This window comes from Ylistrum balloti, unplaced genomic scaffold (assembly GCF_031769215.1).
Source record: "Ylistrum balloti isolate Yb309-2 unplaced genomic scaffold, AGI_CSIRO_Ybal_v1 Utg371516, whole genome shotgun sequence".
Lineage (NCBI taxonomy): Eukaryota > Metazoa > Mollusca > Bivalvia > Pectinida > Pectinidae > Ylistrum > Ylistrum balloti.
In genome coordinates, this window is record NW_026782783.1 from 71,538 (window position 1) to 96,479 (window position 24,942).

The 24,942-nt window shown below is 36.1% G+C and overlaps 1 protein-coding gene across 1 annotated transcript; it reads left to right on the forward strand.

Annotated features, from left to right (window-relative positions):
• Positions 1-540: 540 nt before the first annotated feature.
• LOC132562810 (mini-chromosome maintenance complex-binding protein-like) lies at positions 541-16,930 on the forward strand. Its single transcript, XM_060227582.1, has 15 exons — positions 541-616; positions 1,466-1,542; positions 2,347-2,529; positions 3,247-3,348; positions 3,893-4,094; positions 4,646-4,719; positions 5,123-5,226; positions 6,027-6,199; positions 8,068-8,191; positions 11,506-11,623; positions 12,676-12,841; positions 14,249-14,382; positions 14,882-15,049; positions 15,641-15,729; positions 16,448-16,930. Exons 1-15 carry the CDS (start codon positions 559-561, stop codon positions 16,563-16,565), a joined length of 1,890 nt encoding a protein of 629 aa, XP_060083565.1. The 5' UTR covers positions 541-558; the 3' UTR covers positions 16,566-16,930.
• The last annotated feature ends 8,012 nt before the right edge of the window (positions 16,931-24,942 follow it).

Below are 24,942 nucleotides of genomic sequence, written 5' to 3' on the forward strand. Positions count from 1 at the left end.
GAAATCATGCCGACGTGGTCTTACCGGGAAAGTACCCTTTTGCTATTTTTAGATTTTGTGGGAATCTACTAGAATTTTCTACAAGATATTACTAATTATTATGTGAACAACAACCACAGATAACATGTTTTGATTCAATGTTTATGATTGTGTATATCAAAAGGGATTAACCTGTCTGACAGGTGAAACTTCATGAACTACTTACGGATATACGTTTGCAGACAAGCAAAGGCGTATTTGTTTCGTGCATGCCTAATTCGTCCGCTTATCATTAAGCGACAAGAACACGTTTATTAAAGAACATATATATATTTGACAGTTTCTTGATAATTATAACTCAATAAGACAGCACTTGCTACCATGTACCACCATGTTATGAACAGATGAATATATGATTCCAGTGCCCATCTCTTAGGGAAGTTCGCATACAATCAGGAGCTCGGTATACCTGAAACAATTTTACCCAATAGGAAATATTTCCCGCCATATTTCTATTTACCACGTGCACATTGTTTTTATTGACATTTAGGGAGCTAGTTCACATTCTTCCCATACGAAATGCCTGTTGTTGACGATTGGGTTAATGATCCATTGGGGATCATTCAAAATATATATGGTAAGTTCCAATTGACTACGTTTACAACAGTGTATATATTTCTACATGTTTATCAGAAACTGTCGGGGAGGTCTGAACAGCTGGAATTGTTGCTGGCAAAGGATAATGCAGATATAATAAGACGTAGATGTCCGCATTATGAATCAATATGTAAAGAGTTTAACCCCCTGTTATTTTAGATCTAATTATTCAGTCAGTGGATTGATAACACACAACAAAGTTTTCGCAAGGAATATATACTATCGTCTAGACATCAGACTCGTTTCCGGTACATTATTTAATCATCAAAATGTAGTTCCCGTTTAACTCTCAAAATGTAGTTCCCGTTTAAATGATGATTTTATGTAAAGCAAATATTTCTTAGACACTTAAAGTTAACTGTGATTTAGTGATGTCATCAGAAATGTTGTTACTTTTTAGAAAAAAACTGGTATTTTTCCAGTCTTTTAAAAAAAATAAATCTTGTAGTATGAATGCATTTTAAGTCATTTATTTATTTGATTGGTGGCAGTACATCGACAAAGCATAGCTAGGGGGAAAATATTGTTAAGAGGTCCAAAATTGATGCGCCAAGGATACACTCTTTACAGAGGGGTAATGTAATGTAATGTGCCCTTAACATGGGGCACTGTAGAGATACAGCAGGGCCATTTTACTGGGAACTGTACCATCAACACATCTACATTGGTAGCTTGCTCAACACTAAATATTGCTGGTTTCTAGCCATTTCAGAGTTTCACTAGGTTGTCTAATATAGTTGCTCTTGTAAAATGGAAGCAAGAGATAGAAAAGCTTAAACTTATGCCAAAAAGACATGAAAGACTTTGTTGAAATTTGAAATATTTTCAGATAAAGATGGTGAGGTGGAAAGTGGCGTGGTACGAGACTATTTTGCGTCCAGAGTTAAAGGAAATGCCATGTCATGGGTAAGTAATGGATATATTGTAATGGTTTTAGACTAGTTCTTTTATTTAATGTTTACTTTCACTACTTTATAAGAACATGACATGAGAGCTCAAGGGGAGCGAACTTGATTACAATGATCCATGTTTAGAAGGCCCAGTTTAATGCAATCGTATACTCGTATGTGTTCAGAAATTACATCAAACTCATTCAGAGAGGCCATTCGCAAATCTATCCTATACACTCTTAGTAATTAATCTGTGAAGTCAGCATTAAATATTGCTTAACAGGATATGAATGGTGTCAAAAATAATGGAATTGAAGTGTGTGTACCATGATGTATTGGAGCTCAAATATATCCTTTACACCTCATTTTATTTCATTGACTTTTACAAAGAATTTATTGATCACATTTTGAATCTATGTGGAAATTATTTGATTTAAAAGGAAGGAGTTAAAAGAGTTATGCACATAACCAGTTGGTAAGGCCTCAACAACATACACTGGTACATGTTAACATTCTCTTGGAAATGAGGTTGAATATATATGTAGCCTAGTTATATTTACTTGGTAGAAATTTCATTATTCTGTACATTTAATGACTTGTTCATTTTGATGTTTGCAATTTTCTTTTGAATTCAAATCTGCAGTTACTGATCATTTGATTTTTAATAAAATTCATGTATATGTGTCGGTATCAGAACTGAATTTACAGTGATTCTCATGTTATGTGGGAAGTGGTATACCCTGCGATTGAACCTACGTGCATTGATAGTTATATATTTGTCAACAATTGACTTACAGACTGTCCTTGTTAATTCTTACAGATTCCAAGCTTGAACGACACCCCGCTGCACACACTGCGGCCTAATTCATTGGTACGATACAGATGTATGATACAAGATATGTATGACCCTGAATTTTATTTGGGGTCATATGAGGTTGTTGACACAAAGACAGGAAAAACCAATATGAAGTCTGGGAAATACAAAGATGTTGCAGAATGTGCAGTAAGTCTGAAAATAGAGGATTTTACATGAGTGTCGATGTAACATGGAAACTAGTTCAGAAATTCAATGAGTTTGATCCATTCAAAATAACATATATATAATTTTAAGAGCAAAAACTGTCTGATCACAAATTTGAACATGGGCAGTTTTACTACCAAGACAGTCATATAATGTCATCAAGATGTGACTTATTTATGATGTCACCATTGTCTTGTATCTTACAATGTATATGACATTGCCATATGATGTGACACAATCGGCAAGTTATTTGATAAATCATTATAAAGGCCAAAATTTGGATTAATGTGACTTAATGCACTAGAAAATTTATTGCCCTTTGTAAAAGTTTTGTGTCTAAAGCATAACTTTGCTTGTTTTAAATCCAGGTTAATGAAACTTGGTTTATACATTGGTCATGACAAGATAATGTGCAGTGTACCAGTGATAGGGCCTACGACAAAAAGGAAAAAATTAAACATGGCAAAAATATTCTCATATATAGTACCCCTATATGCCAAACTTTGATAGGGCCTGCAGCAAAAAGGCAAAAATATTCTAGGATATGCTACCCCTATATACCAAATTTGTTGGGGTGGGGGGGGTATGTATATGAATTTCAACAATTAAAGGCCAAGAGATTTGTAACCATTAGGTAACTCTTTTTAGTTTACAATTCAAATATGTCATAATATATAAACCTTTTTTCTTTGCTACCAGAGTTTCCAACAGATAAATATGGAGTCCGCCAACAACAAGACACTGGACAGACAGACACTCTATGGTGTGCCAATACCTGGAGAGTCAGCTTGGGTCAAAGCAGTATCTTTTTTAACAGACACTTGCAAAAATCTTTCTGATAATTATATATAAAAGTACAAAAGTTAACAGAATGTTCATTATTTTATACAAAATATTTGTTATTTAAAACTTCTACGATAGCCAATCAGCGAAAACAATAGATGAAGTTAAGTGCCTTTAAAGTTTTCAAAAGTGAATCAATTTTAATGTAGCATTATTTTTACTGTTTTGGAAATAAATATAGATATCATCACAAGTTTGTATACCCAAGACTGGTCCTTCCATGGCTATTTGAGAAAATCTGAGGTTTCAGGGGAAACATTGTGGATTGGGATATATAATGTTGCCTTTGATGAATCAGATATTAACTTAAGCACGTGATTGTCTAAACACATTTGAATTACAGATGTCTATTAATAAGATTATGACCTATAACTTGAAATTTTGAAAATGCTGATAAGTCAGTCTTGAAGTAAACACACTGTAATCACAGATGTAATATTTGCTTTTCGTCCAAATGTGTTTTAAGTTAAACTTTTGTGTGAAATGTCTTAACAATGTTCAGAGTTTTACTGACCGAGCGGGGGTCAAGGCCCAACCATCAACTTCCTACACACCAGTACGTTGTAAGAGAAGTCTGGAGGAGGACTTAAGTGTTGAAAGTGAGGCAATGGAGACTTCAGATTCTACCAAAGTTGCTTCCAGTGAAACTACTCCAGTGTTGGAGAGTTCCGAAAATAAGAGGACTTGTGTTAGTGACAGAGCAGGTATTAAGTGAAAATAAGACATGCTATCTTTCACTTGTCCTTCCAGGTCATGTATTGTTTCAGACTGTTATAATATACAAAAGATAAATCCAGGCTCAGCCAAGGTCATTTTGGACATGATTTGGCGTTATGAGAATCAGATGCAACAGATTTAGTGTGTTATTTGTATTGTACACTCGCTGCATTTAATTACATTTTGTAGAGTTGAGGGACAGCAGTACCCAGAACACTTGTCGCTGATATCAATAAATGTTTTCACTGCTGTACTGATTATGATTCTGTTATTGAGATTTGATTCCTGACTTTATCCATTGTATGAAGTTAAAGATAATATCCTGTTGTATTTTCCGGGTTTTAAACCACATCTGTATATAAGCAGCGGAACCAATTTTTAACAATTTTTCCGATGTGATCCTCATGTGAACTGCACCAGATATTCTGGTCATTTTCCTCTAGCCCTTATAATTAACATTAAACAAAATTTTAAATTATTTTCATGACATTTTCTGAATGTGTTTACAAGAAAATCTTTTTTTTTTTTATCCCTTTAGCTGAAAACAGCCCTGTATTACCAGACCTTAACTTCCCTTTACCAGAAGAGAATGGAATATCCTGCCTGATCAAGGTACTTTTTCTTCTTGTTATAAACATGTTTTTTCTGTCTGTAAGTTTTCTTGGGGATGACGTTTCCTTGAAAAATGTGGGGTATTTTATTATAAGTAAATTTCATGTTATCTTTATAATAATATAGGACTGCTGAAAGAAATCCTGTATCAAGTAATTAAACATGACCGTACAGGACTGTTAAAAGATTTCCTAGACTAGATATTTGTTGCCTTCCATTGTGAGATGTATATTAATGTTTTCTGCAACAAGCTTGTGATTTCGCTTTAATAACCCAAGGTATTTGTTGTCTTCCATTGTGAGGTGTATATAAATGTTTTCTACAACAAGCTTGTGATTTCGCTGGAAGAAGACTATTTTGTTGCCTTCCATTATGAGGTATATATGAATGCTTTCTATAACAGGTTTATGACGATATAGATGCATTCTGTGTCAATGACATGGTGGAGTTCATTGGTGTGTTGTCTGTAGATCCCTCACTGGCACAGTTTGAGGCAGAGGACCAAGGGTAAGGAAAAAAAACTTGCATGACACAGTGAGAACTGTTTTTATACGCCCGTCGTATGACGGGACATTATGGTATGGCGTTGTCTGTCGGTATGTCCGTACGTCCGTCTGTCTGTGGTAAACTGTCCTTGTCCAGGCCATAACTTTGTGAATCCTCGGTCTGTTGTCACCATACTTTGTTCACATATATATCTCAAGGGGACGAAATGTCGCATATAAAAATTGCCCGCCTCACATGCATAGTTTCTGAGTTATTCCCTCATAGTTGATTTTACGTAAACTTCCCCAAATGATATTCAGATTATTCAAAGACAACTTAGTTATTCAGTCAAATACTGCTTCTCCATCAAAGACTGGCGACGGGCGTATATTGTGCCTCAATTAGGCCCTTGTTGTATATTTTGTATGAATATTTCCATACCCTTTGATAAACATTACATTTTCAGATATTTGTCACTTGGATTTACCCAATATTAGAACTCAATATTACATGTTCTACCATTTTTGACATCAGGCAGATCTTGGAAAACTTGTACTTGCCTCCATCCTTACTTCAATTTTTTTTATCAGCCTAGACAAAATTGACAAGGATTAGGTTTGTTGGGGTGAAACTTTTGTTTTACCTCTTATTGAAAAGCGTCATGTTTAAAATGAAATATTTCATTGAAACATTTTAAAAATTTGATATTTGCCTGTCCAATTTGGCTATGTCACCATTGGAAATTAAAATAGAACCAGTAAGGTTTATATGAATCTTGGTTTACTTTTTCCTTTTTCTTAACATATTGCTTTTCTTTACAGCTCTGAGAGTAAAGTATGTGCAGATGGATTTGAGGTATCTATGGAGGAAAAGAATGCCCATGCCCCACCCCCCTCTCTAGTGCCACGCCTTCACGCTGTCTTGGGGATGAAACTGAAACACAACAACCCTTTACTTACTTCATCAAGTCCACAGGAAGATGGCTTCAAGGAAGGTATTGGATCATTTCTCTTACTTACCATACCTCGAACTGGTTTATAGACTTAAATATAATCTGATCCTAATACCGTAAATATTCGCGTATAGTGTGCACTTTTTTAAGCTGAAACTGTCGTGTCAAAAAGGGGGTGCGCACTATACGCAGGTACATGCCATTCCTGGGGTTATCATTCCTGAGTTCTGCATCCGCCATATTGGATTACCTCCCTTCACATAGTTATATGTAAAAGTCGTTGGTCTTATATGATAGTTTGGAGATAAAAACAACAAAAAAATAAAATAAGAAAATGTTTTAATCATCTGCCATTCACGCTAGCATTACGGTGAATCTAATTTTTTTTCGTTTCCCGTCGGTCTTACTATTGGTCGGGGCTATAGTAGTGTCTGAATTTCTGCCTCATTTTGATGATGTATCTGTGGAATTCAATGAATCCGGAAGTTTTTAGGCGATTGGTCGTTCTGTTCATAAATCGGACAGCCCATCCCACCGATACCCAAAGTTGGTGACCCCATGACCTCTCTTGATCTGCATGGCCCGCACGCGCAGTTCTGTTGTACTGGCAGCGATGCCGGGATATCGGCGATCGCATACAAAGTTGAACAGCTCTTTCCATCTCTGGGTGTTTCGCTGTCGCACCTATGTCAGCCCTTCTGGTCAGTGGTTGGGATTTTAGACGGTCTTTTCTTTCTTCCGTGCCTTGATATTTCACTCTGGAATGTCGAAGTGGCGACCAGCGGCACGAAACTCCAGTCTCTCGGCGTAGTCAAATGGCGTTCCCTGTTTCCCCATGTCGAAGTCGGTGTAAACAATTTATCGTTAAATACCTTCGGATACCGCGATGGGTACAAATACCATGAAAGATCATGCCTATACTGAACAAACCACCTGCTTTTATGGGGACAAGGTAGGATTGAAAATGTTCAGACAGTTAAAACAACATCGTTTTCTGACCAATAGTACGTGTTCAGCCCAAGCCGGGTGTCATCAGTCTCCTCATACTCAACGTGTTAACTGTCATTAACCGTTAATTATACAATCAGCCAAGCCTTTCATGCTTGTTAGGTCACCTGGGTAAATTTGTTTACTTAAGGTAATTACATGTGTTAGGGTCACGCTCATTGTGGTTTCCTAATTATCAATGGATCAGACCACATCAAATATTTCGTCGCAGTGACCCGTCAATTAATTTTTCTGTAGATTTTTTTTTTTAAATCTGATCTCCAAAAAGTACCTGCGCACTATACGCGAGTGCGCACTATACGCGAATATTTACGGTATATATATTGTAAACATACTTATTTTGGGGCAATCAAATTTTACCACAATATACATTTTGGACAAATGAGTGCAGTGGTGAACTGTTGCTTTATAGTAATAAATAAGTAAGTTATATGTTGCAATGTAACTATATAATGTTACATACTAAAGGCAATTTAATTTCTGTGATGCAAAGGATGCCTTCGTGGAGGGCAAATAATTGGAATCTTTATAACATAAAGTTGGATAAATTAATTTTATCAATGGTTAGTTGGTTAGTTACAGGTTATTGGTCTCCATGACTCGTCCTATCTTGTGGTGTTCGCTGACAGATGAATGCTACATGTTTTAGAGATGTTAAATTAATTTTATCAAGAGTTTTTTCAGTGTTTATGCTTCCATTAGGTTATGAAATTAAACTTTTAATGATGCGAGTTTCTTACTCACATGTGTAGGATGGTCATTTATTTTTACTGGTGTGCGTATAATGATTGTGTATTGTACTGACTCTGACAGATTCTTTCTTAACAAGATCTTCAGTATCAAAAGTCCAGCTCATCCTCTTCTTGGCTTCTTTATAAAAATTACATGGTGTTTTATTCCAGTTTTGGCAAGGTTACAAGGGGAGATAACTACTTTACGCCAACACATAATAGCTACCTTGGAACATATCCTATTTGGTGATAAACTAGCAGCAGAATATTTCCTGTGTCATCTCCTGTCGTCTGTGTAAGTTTTCACCAGCCATTTTCCATGCCAGTTAAGAAATATCAGGATTTTCTTTTCCATTTCTATGGAATATGAGTATACTTTTCTAAATATACCAGCACAAGCTATCAAAATTCATATAGAAAAAAAATTGCACATGAAATAAACATTTTAGCATGTTTTATGAAAGAGGAATTTCAGCTGTTCTGGCCGATGAGTATGTCACTGAATATAATCGTTATTATAAGAACATAGTACCATTTTCTTTATCCAGAAATCATTTTTACAACCCCTGACACAGGTTTTGGACTAAAAGTTAAAGAAACTTGGAGTAAATTGTTGGAGTGATATTAATGTAAGATGTTTTAAAGTTAGTTGTTGTATGTTTGTAGTCTATACAGATATACTAGAGCTAATGTAATGCCCTAATGGGTCTGTCAATATATGTCTATATAGATATACTAGAACTGATGTAATACCCCTGATAAGTCAGTTATAATATGTTTGTACAGGTATGCTAGAGCTGATGTAATACCCCTGATAAGTCAGTTATAATATGTTTGTACAGGTATGCTAGAGCTGATGTGATGCCCCTGATAAGTCAGTTATAATATGTTTGTACAGGTATGCTAGAGCTGATGTGATGCCCCTGATAAGTCAGTTATAATATGTTTGTACAGGTATGATAGAGCTGATGTGATGCCCCTGATAAGTCAGTTATAATATGTTTGTACAGATATGCTAGAGCTGATGTGATGCCCCTGATAAGTCAGTTATAATATGTTTGTACAGGTATGCTAGAGCTGATGTGATGCCCCTGATAAGTCAGTTATAATATGTTTGTACAGGTATGCTAGAGCTGATGTAATACCCCTGATAAGTGAGTTATAACGTCTGTACAGGTATGCTAGAGCTGATGTGATGCCCCTGATAAGTCAGTTATAATATGTTTGCACAGGTATGCTAGAGCTGATGTGATGCCCCTGATAAGTCAGTTATAATATGTTTGTACAGGTATGCTAGAGCTGATGTAATACCCCTGATAAGTGAGTTATAACGTCTGTACAGGTATGCTAGAGCTGATGTGATGCACCTGATAAGTGAGTTATGATATGTTTGTACAGGTATGCTAGAGCTGATGTGATTCCCCTGATAAGTCAGTTATAATATGTTTGTACAGGTATGCTAGAGCTGATGTGATGCCCCTGATAAGTCAGTTATAATATGTTTGTACAGGTATGCTAGAGCTGATGTGATGCCCCTGATAAGTCAGTTATAATATGTTTGTACAGGTATGCTAGAGCTGATGTAATACCCCTGATAAGTGAGTTATAACGTCTGTACAGGTATGCTAGAGCTGATGTGATGCCCCTGATAAGTCAGTTATAATATGTTTGTACAGGTATGCTAGAGCTGATGTAATACCCCTGATAAGTGAGTTATAACGTCTGTACAGGTATGCTAGAGCTGATGTAATACCCCTGATAAGTCAGTTATGATATGTTTGTACAGGTATGCTAGAGCTGATGTAATACCCCTGATAAGTGAGTTATAACGTCTGTACAGGTATGCTAGAGCTGATGTGATGCCCCTGATAAGTCAGTTATAATATGTTTGTACAGGTATGCTAGAGCTGATGTAATACCCCTGATAAGTGAGTTATAACGTCTGTACAGGTATGCTAGAGCTGATGTGATGCCCCTGATAAGTCAGTTATAATATGTTTGTACAGGTATGCTAGAGCTGATGTAATACCCCTGATAAGTGAGTTATAACGTCTGTACAGGTATGCTAGAGCTGATGTGATGACCCTGATAAGTCAGTTATAATATGTTTGTACAGGTATGCTAGAGCTGATGTAATACCCCTGATAAGTGAGTTATAACGTCTGTACAGGTATGCTAGAGCTGATGTGATGCCCCTGATAAGTCAGTTATAATATGTTTGTACAGGTATGCTAGAGCTGATGTGATGCCCCTGATAAGTCAGTTATAATATGTTTGTACAGGTATGCTAGAGCTGATGTGATGCCCCTGATAAGTCAGTTATAATATGTCTGTACAGGTATGCTAGAGCTGATGTAATACCCCTGATAAGTCAGTTATAATATGTTTGTACAGGTATGCTAGAGCTGATGTGATGCCCCTGATAAGTGAGTTATAACGTCTGTACAGGTATGCTAGAGCTTATGTGATGCCCCTGATAAGTGAGTTATAACGTCTGTACAGGTATGCTAGAGCTGATGTAATACCCCTGATAAGTCAGTTATAATATGTTTGTACAGGTATGCTAGAGCTGATGTGATGCCCCTGATAAGTCAGTTATAACGTCTGTACAGGTATGCTAGAGCTGATGTAATACCCCTGATAAGTCAGTTATGATATGTTTGTACAGGTATGCTAGAGCTGATGTAATACCCCTGATAAGTGAGTTATAACGTCTGTACAGGTATGCTAGAGCTGATGTGATGCCCCTGATAAGTCAGTTATAATATGTTTGTACAGGTATGCTAGAGCTGATGTAATACCCCTGATAAGTGAGTTATAACGTCTGTACAGGTATGCTAGAGCTGATGTGATGACCCTGATAAGTCAGTTATAATATGTTTGTACAGGTATGCTAGAGCTGATGTAATACCCCTGATAAGTGAGTTATAACGTCTGTACAGGTATGCTAGAGCTGATGTAATACCCCTGATAAGTCAGTTATGATATGTTTGTACAGGTATGCTAGAGCTGATGTAATACCCCTGATAAGTGAGTTATAACGTCTGTACAGGTATGCTAGAGCTGATGTGATGCCCCTGATAAGTCAGTTATAATATGTTTGTACAGGTATGCTAGAGCTGATGTAATACCCCTGATAAGTGAGTTATAACGTCTGTACAGGTATGCTAGAGCTGATGTGATGCCCCTGATAAGTCAGTTATAATATGTTTGTACAGGTATGCTAGAGCTGATGTGATGCCCCTGATAAGTCAGTTATAATATGTTTGTACAGGTATGCTAGAACTGATGTAATACCCCTAATAAGTCAGTTATAATATGTCTGTACAGGTATGCTAGAGCTGATGTAATACCCCTGATAAGTCAGTTATAATATGTTTGTACAGGTATGCTAGAGCTGATGTGATGCCCCTGATAAGTCAGTTATAATATGTTTGTACAGGTATGCTAGAGCTGATGTAATACCCCTGATAAGTGAGTTATAATATGTCAGTACAGGTATGCTAGAGCTGATGTAATACCCCTGATAAGTCAGTTATAATATGTCTGTACAGGTATGCTGGAGCTGATGTTATGCGCTAATAAGTCCGTTATAATATGTCTGTACAGGTATGCTAGAGCTGATGTAATGCCCCTGGGTAAATTCTGTTTGAACTTGACCTGCTGTCCAACAACGCCCGAGTATTCAGCACTGCTGCACCAGTTTCTGTCTTCCATTGTCACTAAGGTAGGAAAACCCTATAACTAAATATGTCTTGTACGTATGAATCATTCATTATTAAAAATTATGAAAATTATTACCTCTAACACTAGTATCTCTGATAAATAGAGATCTCAGACAGAAGAATCACTCATTGTTATGGTTATGAGGCATAGCCGTCGTTTCTGTACAATTCTGTAACCTTTAATCTTTGGGTAAGAAATATATATTAAAACTGCAAAAGCCCCATTTTGAAATAGAAAAAAATTGCAATACAACATTTGTTGTTTTGTGACCCTTCCTCTTTTGATTGAATCAATCTGATCAAGTTTTGTATAAAATTAATAATTTCATGCAGTGATAGATCTACATGCAAATCAAGAGTCCTATACTCGTAGAATATTGACAATCCATTGGGACTTGTAGAATATCTGGAAACACTTGAATTTTACATTGTGGGACCAATTGTTATCAGCAGTAAAGATGAAAAGGATACATGAAAATTCATTGCAGATAGTTCACTGCTTATTGAAGTCAAGTAGGTTGCAAAACTGCTGTAGATAAATAACACAGTTTCAAAATACAGTGATTATGAAATTGATGACTATGGCCAAATGGCCTTAATGATGCATGTCATCTTCACAAAATGCCAGTGTTGATTCATTAATCAATATTATCAATATAAAGATGATGAAAAAACTTCCTGCACAAAAGAAAAATTATATTGATTTTAAACCAGTGATTAACTATGTGAAACAAAACTAGTGATATATACATTAATCATTACTACATATCTTAGTGACTGCGTTGTGTTGTGATGGACTCCCTGATTTTGCCTGGGACTGGTTATTTCTTTTTGTTAAGAGACTTGCCCTTTCTCTTAAATACTGAGTCCAAGACACTCTGACCTTAATCCTACAACAATTACCGAGATTTCAGTGCTTTAAAGTATTGACTTCTTCAGTTCTATAGGCCACAGAAAATGTATGTTAGTGAATGTTAACATTCAAGGGCAGATTGATTAATAAGGAGATTACATCTACAACTAGGCTTAAGGTTAAATAATCTTGATGTTTCAGAGTCATCATCTTCCCATCACCATAGACAACATGAACAAAATACGTCTGTGTCCCCAGAAAGATTATACAGCCAACCGTCTGCAGAGTGGAGCTCTGCAATTAGGGGCTGATACCTCGCTCATACTGGATGAAACTGTGCTGCAAGCTGGACAGCTTGATGCTAATGGTAGTGCTCTTTTTGATATTTCTGGACGCTTAAATTGTAACCTGAAGTTTGGTTATAATTCACAGAGCAAGTTGTAGCCATTGAATGTGAGAGGTAGAGAAAAGTAGTAGGTGAGGAGTGATATCAGACCGACCTTGTATAGGGTTGAATAAAATGTATCTATAACTGCTGTCTTTTCATTAATATACATTAGAGTGTATGTCATTGTCAGAAATATAACTACTTAAAGAGACAACTGCAATAGCTCATTAGATAAAACATTAGACTTCGCTCTTTACACATCTGGTGGTTTGACTTATTTGGAAGCTGAGATCATCCTGTGCTGTCATCTTTGGTGCCCTTTTGCACACCACTTTAACCCAATAACTCTGGATAGCATGCCTACTGCCTATTATTTAGTGTAGCCCCATTACTCTAACTATTGCACAAAGATTCAAAAAGTCATTGACAGTTTCCTTGGCTCTTAATCTAGTCAATAAAAGGGGAATAGCTGGAACAACAGAGAAATCTTTGTACAATCTTTTGTGTGAGTGCTGACATACTGTCAGTGGTGTAAGAGTGGGTTTGGATCTCAGGAAAACATTGTATGATAAGTTCTGATACAATCTTTTCTGTTAGTGCTGACATACTGTCAGTGGTGTAAGAGTGGGTTTGGATCTCAGGAAAACATTGTATGATAAGTTCTGATACAATCTTTTATGTGAGTGCTGACATACTGTCAGTGGTGTAAGAGTGGGTTTGGATCTCAGGAAAACATTGTATGATAAGTTCTGATACAATCTTTTCTGTTAGTGCTGACATACTGTCAGTGGTGTAAGAGTGGGTTTGGATCTCAGGAAAACATTGTATGATAAGTTCTGATACAATCTTTTGTGTGAGTGCTGACATACTGTCAGTGGTGTAAGAGTGGGTTTGGATCTCAGGAAAACATTGTATGATAAGTTCTGATACAATCTTTTCTGTTAGTGCTGACATACTGTCAGTGGTGTAAGAGTGGGTTTGGATCTCAGGAAAACATTGTATGATAAGTTCTGATACAATCTTTTGTGTGAGTGCTGACATACTGTCAGTGGTGTAAGAGTGGGTTTGGATCTCAGGAAAACATTGTATGATAAGTTCTGATACAATCTTTTCTGTTAGTGCTGACATACTGTCAGTGGTGTAAGAGTGGGTTTGAATCTCAGGAAAACATTGTATGATAAGTTCTGATACAATCTTTTGTGTGAGTGCTGTCATACTGTCAGTGGTGTAAGAGTGGGTTTGAATCTCAGGAAAACATTTTATAAGTTCATGTTTTACCCGTAAATCTTTGTGTTTGAGAATCGAAAATTCTGATGCTGCCAACCAAACAATAGGAGTCTTAATGCCCTCTAAAGGTACAACATAATCAGTATGATACCTTTGCAGGTGTGAAGAACATGACGGCTCTTGGTAACTTAATCAACTGGCAGAAAGTAGAGTACGACTTCAGTTACCACCGACAGGAATTTATGTCTGATGTTGCTGTTCTTGTGCTCTCAGAGGCCAAATCCCTACTACCTGTAAGTTCTTACAATGATAAACACAAATCATTACATAAAAGTTTATACAATCATGTGTAAGCCAAAACAATCACCTATATGCTCATACTATTACCTGTATGCTATTAATAGAACCAGTACACTTAATTTATCTTATCACATGAAAACTCATCTACTGCTTGCAAGCTAGCAGTATCTTCTTTAAATTATGCTGTCTTTAGGCCTATTTCTCTTGTCAATAAATATTATCACTGTCAAGCCCAGATACCAGCTTTAAAGAAGAAAGTACTATCCCAGTCAAATGTTTAAAACCTGAGAGCCAGTATCATTCATATTCAACTATCTGTAAGCTTACTTTATCCTGTCAATATCCTGATACATAGCTAGTCTTTACAACTGACTACTGTTAGCTGGACATGTACATACCAGTGTGTTTTTAGAGAACTACATCATCCTTAATAAATGTTGATAAGATTGTGACACAAGTAAATATTTCAAATTATTGTTGTATATGTTTCAGAGTGACTGTCTGTTACCTCTGGCTGCCAGTATTCCAGCTGGTGTCAGTTTACAGGACTATTTCTCCAGAGTTGATAATTTAATGAGTGCAGACTTCGTAAACAAATTTCGAACCTATCTAACAGCAGCCAAGATGTTGGACTACAGTATGTCTGGGGATATACAAACGGTGAGTCAATATTTTTAACACACATCCAACATCACTGCAAAAAGATGTTTAGTATGATAGACAACAACAGCATTTTGTTGGTAAACCAGGACACTTTTCGTCAGGTCAGAGATTGGTGAAATTATTTAAGTTTTCAATCATGAACTTAATGTTATAAGATTATTGTTCAGCAGATTATGATAAAGCCATACAACACTAAGCTGTATGTGTTCGGTGTTGGGCATGGTTTCATTATAATCAGGAAATATCTCACTGTGAAAGGTCAGAACAGTTATATAGACTTCATATTTTGGTTGTAAACTTACTGTAGAGCTTTTCTGCCGAAATCTCTTTGTGTTAATTGAAGTTTCTGCATGTTGTTTGTATAGCAGGTATTGCAATACACAAATATATTATTGCACTAATTTGTTAGAACTTCGAACAAAAATTTCATTGGTCCAAAACTAGGTGTATTTACTGTAATTCATAAGAGAAGTGACCTACTTATTTTATGCTATGTAGCTATAGGGATGAATTTATGTGTTGTTAAAAATACCATGTTTGTGTGACTTCATCTTGTCCTGAACGTTGATAACATTGCTTCTTTCCCAGGCTATCCAAGATGATTTCGTTAACATTCGAAAGGATGATCCCAAAAATATGACCATTGATGATTTCCATAAACTTTTGAACTTAGTCAGGTAAGTTAATTTATGTGTAAAAGATTCACTGCTTTCAATCAGTAATGTCCTCTGTTGTTTAACAGCATTACATTCTAACAAAGGTCAAACTTGAGTTGGAAGCACTGTACATAGATGTATTTGCATCAAATTTCACCAGAAAATTAGAAGTTTTTACAAGTTTTTGTCATGGCAAAATGACATATATAAATTTATTGTAAAGATATAATTTATTCATTGGATTTTTATGGTCTAATTTGTAGAAATGTGATTTGACAGAATCTGTTCTGTGGTGGTGTTTAAAAAGTATTTTGCTGTAGAATGACTTTCCTTTGATACATATCCACAAAATTACCAGGTATATTACAGGGCGCTGTCTTTTCGTTTTAAACTAACGAGAGTCAACAACCTGTAGTCAAATAATATTTTTGGGAAAAGACCTGATAGTCAGTTCTTTTGTAGTTATCACATTTGTGTGTATTAAGATGATATTCTCAGGTACATTTGAACATTATTTTGCCTAATTAGAATATTGAATTTGAAACTTTAAAATGCTTATCAAAAGTAAAGAAATATTAGGTAATTTGTGGATATTTCACAATGTGAGACAGTCACGATATCAAGTGAGTTAGCGACACTTAACTGATTCATGAGTTAGATGAAATTTTCAGCTTAGAAATTATTGTGATCAAATAAACTAACAGATCATTATAGCCCTTATATCTTACCTCTGTTGCAGGTTGTTATCAATAAGTCACTTGCAGTCATGTCCCACACAGAATCTCTGGACAAAAGTCAAAGCAATGGAGACCCAGCGCAAACAGCGGCTACCTCAAACAAGTAGAAACACTAATTAAGTTTGTATTGACTTGTCTATAGCAAACCTTTTCATTTTCAACACTGCCATTTTGCTAATTTTTGCTTGAATTCTGTATATGGTTAAATAGAGTTTTGAAACAAAAGTTCTGGGATTTGTTTCTCAGCATATTGATTCTAAAAGTCTGTGGTATTTAGAATCTATGAAAGTTAAGTTCCTCAAACTTTCAAAGAGTAGAGAGGCAATCTTGATCAAAATTCTAATGAAAAAATCTGATAATGATTTGTATATGTTTATTGATTATGCATAACTGAAATGAATAAAATGTGCCTTGTATCTAGAGTTCTGTGTATTTGTTTCCATCCCATACCATGTGTTATTGGTATCTTGTAGTAGTTTGCAGTTGTACATGGCCTATTAGTTGTGTAACTGTTGTAACATAAACTTTATTTTACAACAATTGCGAAACAAGTTATTTCAACTTGTACTAATCAATTTTGTTGGCCCGGATGTAAGTCGATGGGTGTTATTGTGGGAGGAAGTCGGAGTACGGGGAAAACCCACATGGTCGGGCAGGTGACCCTTACCTGCTCATGTCCATTCTGGGAATCAAACCCCGGACGGCTAGGTGAAAGGCGAGTGCATTAGCACCGTACCACCTGACATCCTGTTATTAAGTAGTGATATGTGTATAGGTTTATGTCATGTCTCTCTTCCCTTTCCTCATCCTTTTTTTTTCTATTTTCAAATATATTTTAATTACTGATATGATGCTGCTTGTTTCATTGTCATTTTTACTGAATCAATTTTTGTCTGTTATTCATTATGATTTCTGTCAAAGACACAGATCGATGAAATTAAACAATTTGTTTCCAGATCATTGTATCAAAGAACATTATATTGTAGCTTCTTATGAAACTAATATGGCTCATACTTAGTTATGTAAACACATGTATAAAGCCATGTTATTAGTCATGATGCGTAAAAAATAAAATTCCAGATTTGAAATACACTGAAGACTTGTTAATTATCAAAATTTAATCCTTTTCAACACTATATTTGCTGTATTTTCTGCATTGTAAATTAGATAGAATTTCCTTCATATATAAGAGAAATGAAAATAGTTAACTTACAAATGTTATTGTGGCAAACAAGTACAGACTAATTGTAAACAGTTGGCCGTACTGTCGTTTGATGTGCTATGTATACACAAGTCTTTCAGCCAATTTTGCCATTGCTGGAATACCATTTCTGACACTATTCGTTAACATAAACTGCTCCCAAATATCAGCCACAACATCAACATCTCGTCTACTGCCGAATGCTTGATTCTTCTAGGTCATAGAATTTGATGTAGTTGTTGTACCAAGCATAAACATATGTAACAACCTTGTCAAGTGTTAGATAGACCTGTATAACAAATAATTTGCTAATGTTGCCAAGATATTGTTGTAACTCTTGAAAATGTAAACATACTAAATCATTCTGTTATTAAAAATATACAGAAAAATGTCTCTTCTAGAGAAAAGTCGTTGTCATTCACACCTGCTTGTAAGACGGATATAAGACTATTTGTAAATTTCAGAGGGGAAAAAAGGCTACAGGTGTAGACGAAATCTCTGTAATAGTTCTAAATCATGTCAACCCTGTTAGTGGAGTATGAAGGACGTGTTTGATACTCCTTAGTTTGCCTGTCGGTTCCATTGTTGTATAACTTGTTCTCATTTGGAAATGTGACCAAACGTACATGAATTGACCAAGATTTACATGTCGGGATTGGTCGATGAAGCAGAAGACGCTTACTCTTCCGAAACACCTGCTCTCTGGTACTTTCCCAGTAGCCTCCGTGTAAGTCTTTCTTTTGTTCATATTTTGCCATAGTTTCGTTGAATTTGAGTTTGGATTATGCTTATATTGACATGTTATTTTCTTGTTTTTGTTGCCAATATTACCATATGAACAAAGGATTCGGAAAAGTTATAATTATCAGAGCAAAACAACGGAGCTTTGGCCCAAAGAAAAATCTGAATTACTAAGTAAAACAAGCTCTAAATCAACTTTATCAAATTTTGAAGCACAACACTCCGATCTCGTTCGAGAATAAGTTTGAATGATTGAACTTCAGACCCTTGAATAAAAGACAGATTCTGTGACAAGAAATGAAAAACCTACAATCGAATTAACAGCCCGGAAAGTTCACACAATAGTGAATCGGTAATCATGCGTGGAGAATGTGCAAACCAAGGGATTTGTTTTGCACATGTGGGTGTTGAGAAAAGAAATAAGAATTATTGATGGAGACATACAAAAATGAAAGATAACACGTTTGAAAGGCGATAAGCCATATATTCATAGTCACGTCAAGCTATTAGGTAAGCGATATATAGAATTCTGTTTCAGTAATACGTAGTTTATGTGGGGATTATTATTATTACTGCCTTGATCCAAAGATAGGACCACATCTAGTGAAATAAGTGATTTGTTTGTAACCATACGGTTTCTGGCACAATGCTATCATCATATTAAAACAAAACAATAATAAATGCACATGAAAAACATATGCACACACGTATATTTTTGTACATGCACAAATCTATATATATATACGCACCCTCACACATACTCGCACTCCCTTACCTATACTCATGAATGTGTGCCTTTAAACATGAAGACGACGTACCTTTAATTTGGCGACAACTGTTATGATATAGTTAATATTGATTATGAAGATATGTTGAACTTATCAGAGGAGGAAAAGATCTAATAAATATTGATTATAAGACTAACTAGATATGGATGTTACGCTGTACATGTAAATAAAAAAACATCCAGAAAATACCAACGTGTCAACATAATCTTAATCCAAACTCAGATTCCATAAAACCAGGACAAAATATGAACAAAGGAATGATTTCCGAATAACACTGCAATTGTGAGTATAGGATGTTGTAAAGTAGCCATATTGTTATGTAACAGATGTATTTTTCTGTTTGTACCGTGTGATGGGACTAGCTTTAGGTCAAAAGGCTATGTAACTACGCAGTACCGACGGATTCAATTTCACAACAGGCGCAGTAAATTGGGTATTATCTATGCGATCTGACAAATGTTGATGTGATTGAATCTACCGACGTAATTTGTCTGAAAAGAAAACTCGAACTAAGAGAAAATAGTATCTGTCATCAAGTATGGCCAAATCATCTGTACTAGGACTAGGACCTATTTGCTCCAGACAGTCTTACATAAATTCAAGATTTACAGTGCTTGTGACAGCCTATGTCAGTTACGGGTTATCTACGTAAGGAGATGTTTTACGGTACATGTAATTTTGCCCACAACCCAATTTTACCTTTATTGTGTGCTATTTGTGGTACCCCAGTAAGCTCGTAAGAATGTATGTTTAAAAATCTAAAAGTCATCTATGGCCTGTACTATGACCTATTTTATGATCCTTGTCATGGGCGTGAGCCAGGGTGCACATCTTACCACCATACTTATTCAAAAACATTCAATCATTGAAGTCTACTGCATATTTTGAATACAGATATCAAGCTAAATATTACAAATATAAAAAGTTATGGAAGTTTTAACAGGGAAAAATCATATTTTTTCATAAGAATTTAAAGAAAGTTTTTGGAAAACTTTGACAAAATGACAGTTGCTGTTCACCTAATATATCGACGTATTTTTTGGCCACATAATCATATATATACTTCAAATATTGAAAAAGTCATCAAATTGTTGGACTGGTATAATTGTTCCATGGGAGGCTTTTCTTGTGATGGCAGAATCAGGAAACTGCACTTATCTCACGGAGATGAACGACCCATATATACATATCCTTGTGATTAGACGTTACGCGTGGACGTCCTGACCGTGGCCGGTCTCTGGTAGTCTCAAACTGTTAGTACCGTCTCCACAAGGCGTCTAAGGTATTTCGGTACACACCAAATTGTCTGGCAACGCCAGCTTCTATCATGCCTAAGGCGCAGCATCTGTCAGTTTCATTCAACCTTGGCATGGCGTATCAAATACGTTTTTTCCCTCTCTCTCTCTCTCTCTCAAAATTATGCTGGTTTTGTGTATTACAGGTATTTGCACTATGCTTTATACAGGTTTAGGCGAAAAACGTGTTTACGATTGCCGCTAATTGAAAATATTAAATCACGTTTTGCCTCATTGGATTATTAACAGAAATGGCTCACATAGTCTGTACCTGCTCTTGTTTTTTTTAAATACAGCAGTATGGAATGTATATAAACTGAACTGTTGTTCAGGCAACACATTTTCCTAGAATCAATTCATCATTGAATGATACAAGGGCGATTTTTTAGGAAACGGGAGCTGTTATATTCTGTGGTCTTCTATTAGCATTTTGCACTAAAATTGAAGTTTTAAGTGCAAAAGCTTGGTTATCTAAGGTTATTCATAATTTGTGTTGTTTCTTTACCTGCTTGATTTACCATCCCCCCCACCCCACCCCACCCCACCCCGATGCTTGTGTATGTTCTGAATATCTCATAGGTAGCATTCTACATCCTGATACAAAGATCAGTATAAACAATTATGTTCATCAGCAAAGTAAACTGAGTGGATTCATTTCCTCAGTTGTAATTAATAATTTTCTTGAAATTGTACATCAAGTATCCAAACATGAGAATTCCCCAAAATTAAGACTTGTAAATTTGTCAGATTCAGACTGCCATGAATCTTGAAACATCTGATATCTCATTCCCTCATGTGGCTCTGGAATATCTGGAGACCATCATATGCGGCACAAACAGTCACCCGGTTACATTGTGGAGCATCAAACAGATAACGGTGATTATGAGATTTTGGGTCTACTAGTACGACGCTGATATCATTCAAGACAGATTCATTCTCGTCACAAATCTCAAACGAAGTACGTTGTTTGGATTCAGTCTGACGAGACTGTTTATGTCCTGCAGGAAAGAGAACTTCTAGCATGTGTGCTCACGTTGCATCAATAATACATTACTTGGGATATTGTATGCTTTTGGAACATCCAAAACCAACGCAACCACACAGTAACAAACTTAAAGATTCTATTCTATGAACTAACCTGCCAATGTCTCAATCAGAGAAACAGAAAATAAGTACCAGAAATCTAAATTGACAAAAATAATTAATATTTGTGAATTATTATCATTGTATCATTGCACGTATCATTATAACCAATTGTTTTGATTTATCAGAGGTTTTTTTCGGTTAAGATGTGCACCCTGGCTCACGCCCATGATAAGGATCATAAAATAGGTCATAGTACAGGCCATAGATAACTTTTGGATTTTGACACATACATTGACAATAACACACAATAAAGATTAAACTGGGATGTGGGCCAAATTATATGTACGTGAAATAGGTCCTCTGAGCGTCACAAAGGCCTTAGGGATAATTAGCGCACTTCTCTTTAGTCGCGCATCCTTGACCATTGTCACTTGGCCTAGGGGTTTGCAGGTCGGGTCTCCCAGACAATTATACCCGAGCATGCGAACACAATATCAATGAACTTAAAATCTTCTCTTTGCATCCGAGTTGCGGTTAGAGAGCTGATAATTTTTCCAGGATTCCAATCAATTATCATGCGATTTTCAAAATTATTTTTGAAAGTTCGAAAGCATGCGCCCCACTCGTCCACTAGTTGGAATTAACAATTCTGAGAACTTTAATATTGATGTTACAGCAATTTGATACTGTTTTGTATGTATTTTTGGCGAAATTTACCATATTTTCGACTTAACTTCAAAACTTAAAAAAAAAATGAGTAAGTCTTTGAAAGTCTAAAAGTGTTCACCTTACTCTTATCGACAATAATTCAGCATTTCGCAGACTTGTAGCGTCTATTTCTGAAATATAGCGTTTAGGATTGTACAAATGACACACAAGTAAATAACACCTTTTCATGATTTCGAGTGAGATACAGTAGAGCCAAACAACGAATTAAACTGCATCATACAGCTGATTCGTCCTTCTAGGACTCGTCAGTGATGCTACATCATACACCTGTTTCGTCCTTCTAGGACTCGTCAGTGATGCTACATCATACACCTGTTTCGTCCTTCTAGGACTCGTCAGTGATGCTACATCATACACCTGTTTCGTCCTTCTAGGACTCGTCAGTGAGGGCCAACTATTTGAAGCCTACGAGGCGACTAAGAAAAGTCCAAAGTGATTAAACGAAAAGTCAAAATCTAGACGGAGAGGTGCAGAAGCCCCATAATTAGATAAATTCCGTAATTTTCATGCATAAGGCAATTTTACAATATTGTCAAACGTGTATTTTCTGAACCGTGCCATGCTTATGCGGATGTCCTTATTATCCGCCTGAATAGTCCTTGAATCACGTAGTTAAGGGAGTCCAAAGCTTCTTGTTACCATAGGTCGCAGTATCATCAAGCTATTATGTTTCCTGTCTCCTAATGTAGAATATTCTTCCTCAGTCTGCCGATCCAATCGTCCCCATATCATTCAGTCTTGTTTTAGATGTCGTCACTGCGTCTGCCTTATTTCACCTTCTTATGCCGGTAGCTTTCTTAGTATTAAACTGTTTTATGCTTTCCTTGTCTGATCCCTATGTTTACAGGATCACTCCTTTTTCTGTCACTCACTCAGAATGCTATTGGTGTCTGGGGTGTTATTCCTGGAACAGAAGCGAAATGGTACTCCGGTTTCCTTCAAGAGTAAGACTCCTCGAAGTGCTCCGCTCTCCTGTACAGCAAGTATACACAGTTTACTGGCGACTTTTCTGTCATTTCCACATGGATTCTGTCAAACATCATAGCTGAATAGATACTACTTGAGTATAACTCATTGAGCTTAGATATTACAAAGATACTACTACTGCCACAAGGTCAACATCGAGAAAAATATCCTTCGATTTGCCAACTTGTTTCTGTTTGTTGATTTCACTCGAGGATAAATTCGATTCATAGATTAACAAGGCGACAAAGACATGTTCTTCTGTCTCACGTTTGTATACATTTGTAAATTGCAAAGGACAATAAATACACTTGCACGCTGTTTTACCACAAAGCTGCAAGACAAGAGTGATCAATCGCTGCGAACGCTTCTTCTTCTCATGCAGTTACTTGGAAGACGCGATGTTTGAGGGCCTCCTCCCAAGATGCTGAATTCGATTACTGGGGAATTCGCTCACAATTGCGATATCAGTCATTCAAATTCGATAAAACTAAGTCAAAATATCAACAAAGAAAGATTTACACGGAGACTCATGAAATAAGTACAATAAGAATAAGAGCATGTGTTTTGGAATAGTAAGCGTCTTCTGCTTCATCGACGACACCTGTAACCCTCTCACAGAAACAATTGAAGAAAGTCAGAAGGTGGAGAGAAAAGTGTTTGATTTTATCTCTGGTATTACATAAGCTCCGAAAACTATCTCACTCCCGTACCTGTCCTGGTCCTAGGCTTGGTGACAACGGTCCGTATAATACGCAGTCTATGGCCGAAGTGAGGAGCGATTTTGTCCCCTCATTTTTATAACAAATGCTTACGTGACTGCCGAATTTGATGGATAACCCTGGTTGACCAAGGCTTTCAAACTATTACTAATTTTGAAATGAAACCCAGACATTCTGGAGCCAAAACAGTCTAATCAAAATACAAAGTCCATAACTCGGCTATAAGTGATGACGTATGCCAAGGTCCAGTCTTCCAGTGTAAACAAAAGACTTTCGAAAAATTCCGTCACGTAAACATTTGTCAGCATTTTAGGTATTAACTATCGCGCAATTACTGCACCTGCATCAGCAACAACAATACTGTGTAGTAATGTGACCTTAATATCTGTACCCTACATAGCACTAACAGTATTATCTAAACATGCATCGGTATCATGTATACTCTATAACATCCTATATACAACTATACACAACAAATTACATGTACTAACATTATATTTACCATATAAACTATATCTCAAACATGACCAATAACTAAACCTCTTACTTTTACTAAGTAAATATACCTCTCCTTAATTTGATATAATTATATCCATAAACACATTACCTAACGGTACATATATTAAACATATATAAATATTTCATCAAAGACCAATAGGTGTTATAAAGAAGGGCAAATAACCAAGTATGATAATCAAGGCAGATAACTCTGTATTTCTCTTAAACAAAGGGCAAATAACCCTTGCATAGGGTTTCACACCCGCCAAAGAAACATTGGTCATTCCAACTCAGTAATGTCACGTTCTCAAAGGATAACAGGATATACAACAAAATTACCAACAGGCAAACTCACGAGCATCAAACATTTTCAGCTTAATATCGCACAAAGAAATAAGCTATTTCTCAATGAGATCACGATGGTGACCGCAAAACTTCCCCATGATTTTCATCAACCTACATCTTGTGAAATCT